The sequence below is a fragment of the Pocillopora verrucosa genome, chromosome 5 (assembly GCF_036669915.1).
Source record: "Pocillopora verrucosa isolate sample1 chromosome 5, ASM3666991v2, whole genome shotgun sequence".
In the NCBI taxonomy this organism is placed as follows: domain Eukaryota; kingdom Metazoa; phylum Cnidaria; class Anthozoa; order Scleractinia; family Pocilloporidae; genus Pocillopora; species Pocillopora verrucosa.
In genome coordinates this window covers 548,992-555,629 of record NC_089316.1, presented here as the reverse complement: position 1 = coordinate 555,629, position 6,638 = coordinate 548,992, and the positions used below count along the sequence as shown (strand labels likewise).

The following is a 6,638-nucleotide window of genomic DNA, read 5'->3' as shown; positions in this document are numbered from 1 at the left end:
ATGGATGGTGAAATAGACTGCAAATTGACTTCGTTTATCCTATGGGAGGAAAGTTCCCGACATTACAGTAATGATGTCATCATATGCACTGTAAACACCATAAGTGCTGTCTTCGCTCTCTTTTGTAACCTGGCTATCATTGTGACGATAAAGAAGAAGAACCTGATTCAGACTCCGCGTGATATTCTAATTGGTAGCCTAACCTTATTAGACTGCATAGTTCCATTAGTAGCTAAGCCCTTATTCATAGCATTGCGCATGTCACTTCATGATGATCATGTGACCTGCTCCCGCCTGCAGCAATTGACGAAAGCTACAGAGTTAGCTGTGATGTTTGGTTGTGGTTGTTCCCTCACGCATATTGTGTTGATCGCCGGAGATCGATACCTTGCCCTACGTAAGCCAATAAAGTATCGAAGACCACGCACAAAGAAAGGTGAGAAGCTTGGATACTTTATCACTCAATTTTTCAAATTTGTCCGTGTTTTATTTTAACTTCACAAATAGCGCGTCTCCCCAGCGACACTACTAGGGACATTAGAAAGAGCACAACGGCGACGGCAACGGGGACTTGGCTAAAGGAAAAGTCTAGTGAATTGAACAATTGCTCAGCACATGCGTTTTTAAACTTTGTACACATCTTCAAATCACCAAAATCTACGTGGTCTGAGAACTGGCATGATGGAACCCCTACGGCAAATTACTTGATTTAAATTTCGATTTGGAACTCAACGCTGTTCACAAAGTTGAGGTGTGGCGCTATAAGAGACGGTAAACAAATCCAGCCATTCGCGAAATTCTGAATGAAGAGATAAATTATTTCCATAATTGACGTTTTCCTTGACGTTGTCGTCCTGACTGCTTAAGGCCACTATTAAATGACCTCAACTCCCCCACCCTTCCCCCCCCCTTTAACGCCTTACTAAGAAAACTGCAACCATAGACCAATCATTGGACGCTGATTATACGCCAGCGTCATATTAAAGCCCGTTTCTACGTTGGTCCAGCTGTCCTTGGGTCTGGCAGGGTCTTGATAATAACTGGTGTCTAATGTAAATAACCCAAGTCAGATGTACACATAGGATTTAGTTTCAATTCTTCCACCTCACTGAGGATATCACACAGAAGATTCAGCAATATTCTTCTAACATTTGTTTTCTTTTTTATCTTCCTTTCTTAGTGGCCATCACGTTTGCTTGTACATGCTGGGCAATCTGGAGCCTCATTGTCATTGTTTTTGATAAAATCATTCCAAGACGTTTTGAAAATTTCTTGAGAATTTTCATAGCCACAGTGCTTCTAACTTCGCTCGTGTTTTTAAAGGTAAAAGCCTTTCTGATCGTCTACCGATTCAATCACACTTTAGTACGCGATAGAAATTCCCTCAAAGTCGAAGGACTCACTGAAAGGGACAGAAAAGTGTTGATTGACACAACGTTCATTTCAATCACATTCATGCTGTTGTTCATTCCAACAGCTACTCTGATTGTCATTAGACCGGCCGGTATCTATGGCAACGTCGTGTTTCCCTGGTCAATGACCACAACTCTTCTGAATTCCTTGATTAATCCCATGATTCACATCTGGCGCAACCGCCTTTTGAGAAGAGCGATGTTAGATTTGTTGACTATTGAGCACTAAAAAGAAATTGAAACGTGATAAAGGGGTAAATTTTTTAAGATAATGCGGTGCTACGTCTGTGTGTGTGTGTGGAAGGGGGGAGGGGGGAGGGGGTATAATTTAGTTTAACAACTGAGTTTATAATGTGAATTGACCGACATAGGGAGTATTTAAGGCTGAGGTTCGAGCATAATCCCTTCGTTAGAGTGAACTGTTCATGAAATTTCATTAGCACTTGGTCATCGCTTTTCTCGCTCCGAGAATTAATTTTACTGATGATAAATTGCTATTTTGAGGATCTACTGCAATTTTTTATTTCAGCTATTTATTGCGTGCATTTATTTTGTTTTGAAGAAAACATCGTCCTTTAAGATCTTTGCAAAAACTTGTAAACGTGCTCTATCAACTCTGAATTGACCTCGAAGTAATCATCACTGGATTTAGCCGACGTTATTGTTTACCTAATATAGTATGTCAACAAGCAACTTATGGGACCCTATATAAAAAAGACTTAACAATGTTGTGATAAGGGAACTAACAGAAAAATGGTTGGCCACAGTGATTGTCAAGGAATGATTCTTAATTACATGATGTTTTGGGGCTCTACAAGCACAGTTAGTTAGTAATATTTGTAAGGGTAAACCTATGTTGGGCCAAGGTACAGAGAAATGCCACAAATATTTCGCTGAAATGCAAGAACTTTATTAACTTTGAAAATCCCCGACAGGCTTCAGTCCAGAACGGGATGATCCACTAAATGTAACAGGTTTCGTATAGTTTCAAAAATTTTCTGATAGAGTCATGAAATTAAATTTGGCGATGACCATAACTTTGGTCAATGATAGTAGTAGCAGTATTCAAGTTTGATATTCCTTCCAACATAACCATAAGGTCTGGATCCACCGCCATAGTTTTTCGGAAACCAATCTTCACAATCCCATTGGAAGTATTCACTTCGGACTCGCATTCCTCGGACATGCTGACACTGATGAGTGTTGGACTTCAACAGCACGAATGGGGAGTCTGTGGGAAGAATTATGGCATTGGTGGCGTGACCATCCGTGCGGCAGCAGTACTGAATGTGAGTGTTCCTGTCATACACGCCGTCTGGAAGCGCTCCAGAGTGTCTGTTTTTATTGTTACTGTTCTCGTCATCCCATCTGATGTGTCCTTGCTGGAAACCTGAGTAATGAGTGATTAAGAGAAGACCCCGTCTTTGATTGTAATAATGCTAAGAAATTCATCATTTCCGAACGGGGCGGAGCAACAGCCTGAAGAAAAGTAACGACCTGCATTTTGGCTCACATCAGTGAGTCCCTCTCTCCTATATGTTCCCCCCTATCTGCAGGTGAAGGCTCCATAAATCAATGAGATGGGGGGAACGTTTCTCAGGCGTTTACAGCAATAAGTGTTCAGGGAAATATAATTAATCTTATCCTATTTTATCTTTGACAAATTTGTTAACAGTGCTTACCTTCGGCACATTCTCCCTTCTTCAGAATACAGTATTGACCTCTTGGCCACTGCAGACCATTTTTCTTGTCTCCTTCCTCTGTCTTCATGCAAAACTTCTGCTCCATGTTGCTTTTGGCTAATGACCCTGCCAAGTCATACGGACTTGACCAGCGGTTCTTTCCAAAAGCATCCTCAGTATCTTGGTAGCGGGTTCCAACGTGCCAAGCAAACTTTGTATTCTTAGGACAACCTGCCTTTGGCATGGGAAGGCCATACGTTCCAACTGGCCAAGTGAGAGGAATTCGTACTTCAGGATCTGTAAATCGCGCATGAGAAGGTTAAGTTGTCTTTGAGGTACAGGGCTAAAGAGTAACATCAGGAGATTTTTAATTTCAAAACAGTGATTGGATTCTCAAACTTTTTGGTGAGAAAGTAGCTAAGAGTATTAACATGCAAATGCCGTTTGATGTCCTTGAATGAAATGGTTGAAACCTAAGGGAAAGATAAATGAATACCAAAATGTCACTCACATTTTCCCTTGACCTCACCTTTCACCTTAATTTCTTACCTGTAGGCACCTCAGCTTTCTTGAGTTTCGGATACTCTTCTAATGCCTTCTTGACGTGTTCCCTTCGAGTTCCGACAAGCTCGCTGGAATGGACGCATCGTGCAGAGTTCTGGTGATCAAGCTTTGCATAGAAACTGACATCAAAGGCTTCGTATATTGGTACAATCCTTATTCCAATAGGCTCAGGCATATCAATTCCTCCGGATGTGAACGACACCTTGTGTTCTCCGAATTCGGTTTTATCCGACATGGATTCTTTAAATTTTTTCATGTCAACTTTCAGGGAGGCCTTGGAACCCATATAACCTCCTGACACGGAAACTGAGTTTTCCATCTGAAAAAAAAAAAGTAAAACCACTACAGATTTACTGAAAGTTCCCGAAAGAAGGTAACCAAAGTAATGAAACAATCGCCAAAAGAACGCCTTTAGATTGACTGCCTTGGAGTGAAAACTAAAGTTATTATAATTACTATGAAAAGGAAGATAATTATAAAATGGAACCAATAATCCTGATAACCTTGAGTTACATGGGTAACCGACCACTTGCATGGCAGAGCGAGGGCGACTACTTCTCGAGTGTTTTTCTATTTTCTTATTGAGAACTGATTATTTCAGAATGTGGTGTAAGTTATGCAGATTCATCAAAGGGCTCAGTGGAGCAAAGGCAAAGAAAACTTCTTTTCTCTTTGAAACTTATTTGAAAACTGCCTCAAAATTAACCATGTTAATGCAAATGGTTTTAAACATGTTGTGCAGATCACCTGGAATCAACCGAAAAAACAATTTCTTGTCATCCCAATTAAATTTTTTTGTTTTCGCGCTATAATCGTCACTGCGCTGCGCATGCGCTAGCCATTATGGTTATATGGCTTTATTCTTACGTTATTCATAGCGTATTTGGTGAACTCAGAGTTTGTGGATTTGGATCGATCAGTCTTCCTCTCACCAAGATCAACTTCTACCACAATGTGCTGAAGAAAAAGCAAAAACAATCAGAAATCTGTCAGTGATTGTCTTTCTAGAAAACTGTAAAACTGTAATTCAACTCCCTTCTAGTCTTCTTCTATGAGTGGTTGTGATCGAGCCCTCCTTTTAAGATTAATTGGATTGGACCTGGCTTAGAAACCTTGGATGAAGTTGATTAATTTATGGTTGTTAAAAATCAGCTTAGTGTTCGCTAATGAAAGGCTTTTATCTAAATATGTGCTCTCATTTACAAAGCATAAGTACCTGTAGTCACCTATTCAAAAAGCTTTGTTTTAAAAATTTATTACTGCAACTTTGTAAAAGTATAAGAAGCCGTTCAAAAACAGAAGTTGCCTTATTTCAAAGCTGGTTCCTCAATGATGTCTTTTTGTGAAGACAAGCTTTTTTTGATACTCACTGTTCCCCAGTTTTCGATGAATTTGAAGTAGGCCTGCTGATTGTATTCTTCTGGTAAAATACAAACAGCTGCTGCAAAGTCCTCTGACACAGAATACTTCTTGACTCGAGCCAAGTCCATTTGGTATCGAGCTCGGCCACGATTGCACACATGCTTCTCTTCATAAAACACATTGTGGTATTTTGATGTTTCTTTCTTCACCTGCTCATATCCTAATAAGGAATAAAACCGGGAGAAGAAAGAAAACACAATTTCATCTAACAACACAGCTCTCTGATTGGCCCCCTTTCGTAAGAGACAAATTTGTAAAACTGCTTGCCACCTGGGGGAATACTTTGTTACCCAATACAACTTTTTAATGTATGGTTTTCTTCCAGATAACATAAGTGTAACACCTGACGTTTCTGTAATCAAATATCCCTGAAAAGGGGTGCTAATCAATCAAAACTGACCCACAGAGGTTCCTTCTTTAGTTGTTTCGAGGGACTCGCCCTCTTGCCTTGAATTATTATCGAAGAGCTGACTAGCCTGCTTATGAAACACATTTTCAAGAATTTTTTAGCACGAATTGAATTATTTTACTTACTTGAACTTAGAGAAAAGGCAACGTTCCACAATATTGCATTGTATCCACCTGCAGAATAAAAACGTATCTTTAATTTAACTCACGATGTCTGCGTTTAGGATGTAGAAGTAGAACACAAAACGACTTGCTCGACCCTTTAACTCCCATGAGTGACCAAGACAGAATTTCTTCTTACAATATCAACACAATATCAAGAAGAAAAATGATGAGATTAAAGAAAGTCCCTTAATTAAGGGATTATTAGTTGATCCGATACCAAATTCCTCCAAACCAACATCACAAGAACTATATGGCAGACAGTAGGGAGAATTACTGAGAAGATCCTGGGAGTTAAAGGGTTAAAGAAGTAAGAGAAAATTCAGGTTTATAGAATAGTGTTTTCTTGGCCTTACCGCTGGATTGTACATCCACACTAAGTTTCTCCTGGTAGCTTTTGGAACCTGAAAAAACTTCCTTTTTATTTGTTTTGACGCAAGACTGACGTGGGGCAAAGCTGACCTGATCTGGTACAACATACTTCTTGTCTAGAGAGACTTTTTTTTCTTCCCATGTCAGCTTGAAGACTTTTCTGGTGAACAGAAGTCCTGGGTCAACACCACCGTTTGATACATCGCCCCCCTCGGGGTTTCCTTCCAGAAGATTGTAACCAACACCTACAAAGTGAAGACCTTTGGGCGAATTTTGGAAAGCCTCTACATTGATTGCGGCACCAAGCATGGCAGCAAGGCAGAGTAAAAGGTTCATGATTTCCCCTTGCCTTGATAGAGCCGTCTGTGTAAGATAAACGAACATACCAATAACTAAATCTGTGGATAAATTTTCTATGTCTTTTTAGCCTAGGTGTTTCAAGAATTTGTGGAAGAAGCATACAAAAATATCTTCCAGTCGCGGATAGAGTCTTTAACTTGAGCTTCGAAACGACAGAAAGATCTTACTGACAGAGAATTATACGGCAGGAGAGGTTATGGAAGATTTATGGTAATGTTACGATAACATGGAAAATTTAGAAAATTTCTAAACGTTT

At 39.8% G+C, this 6,638-nt stretch overlaps 2 protein-coding genes across 2 annotated transcripts; one reads left to right on the top strand and one right to left on the bottom strand.

Annotated features, from left to right (window-relative positions):
- On the top strand, positions 1-1,641 carry LOC136281133 (cannabinoid receptor 1-like). The gene is made up of 2 exons (XM_066167339.1): positions 1-436; positions 1,181-1,641. The coding sequence occupies exons 1-2, from the start codon at positions 1-3 to the stop codon at positions 1,639-1,641; spliced, it is 897 nt and encodes a 298-aa protein (XP_066023436.1).
- Positions 1,642-2,455: 814 nt separating this feature from the next.
- Positions 2,456-6,358, bottom strand: LOC131790930 (uncharacterized). Its single transcript, XM_059108215.2, has 7 exons — positions 6,007-6,358; positions 5,615-5,662; positions 5,029-5,240; positions 4,526-4,615; positions 3,644-3,977; positions 3,095-3,391; positions 2,456-2,802 (listed from the first exon to the last, which is right to left on the bottom strand). The coding sequence occupies exons 1-7, from the start codon at positions 6,356-6,358 to the stop codon at positions 2,456-2,458; spliced, it is 1,680 nt and encodes a 559-aa protein (XP_058964198.2).
- Between the last annotated feature and the right edge of the window lie 280 nt (positions 6,359-6,638).

What these genes read in the sequence shown, in the direction of transcription:
- LOC136281133 (XM_066167339.1), top strand. Translation starts at nt 1, where the DNA reads ATGGATGGTGAAATAGACTGCAAATTGACTTCGTTTATCCTATGGGAG. An exon ending in AAGACCACGCACAAAGAAAG is followed by an intron (nt 437 to 1,180) that starts GTGAGAAGCTTG and finishes TTCCTTTCTTAG; the next exon opens with TGGCCATCACGTTTGCTTGT.
- LOC131790930 (XM_059108215.2), bottom strand. Translation starts at nt 6,358, where the DNA reads ATGAACCTTTTACTCTGCCTTGCTGCCATGCTTGGTGCCGCAATCAAT. An exon ending in TGTGGATGTACAATCCAGCG is followed by an intron (nt 5,663 to 6,006) that starts GTAAGGCCAAGA and finishes TTTATTCTGCAG; the next exon opens with GTGGATACAATGCAATATTG. An exon ending in TGCCTTTTCTCTAAGTTCAA is followed by an intron (nt 5,241 to 5,614) that starts GTAAGTAAAATA and finishes ATTCCTTATTAG; the next exon opens with GATATGAGCAGGTGAAGAAA.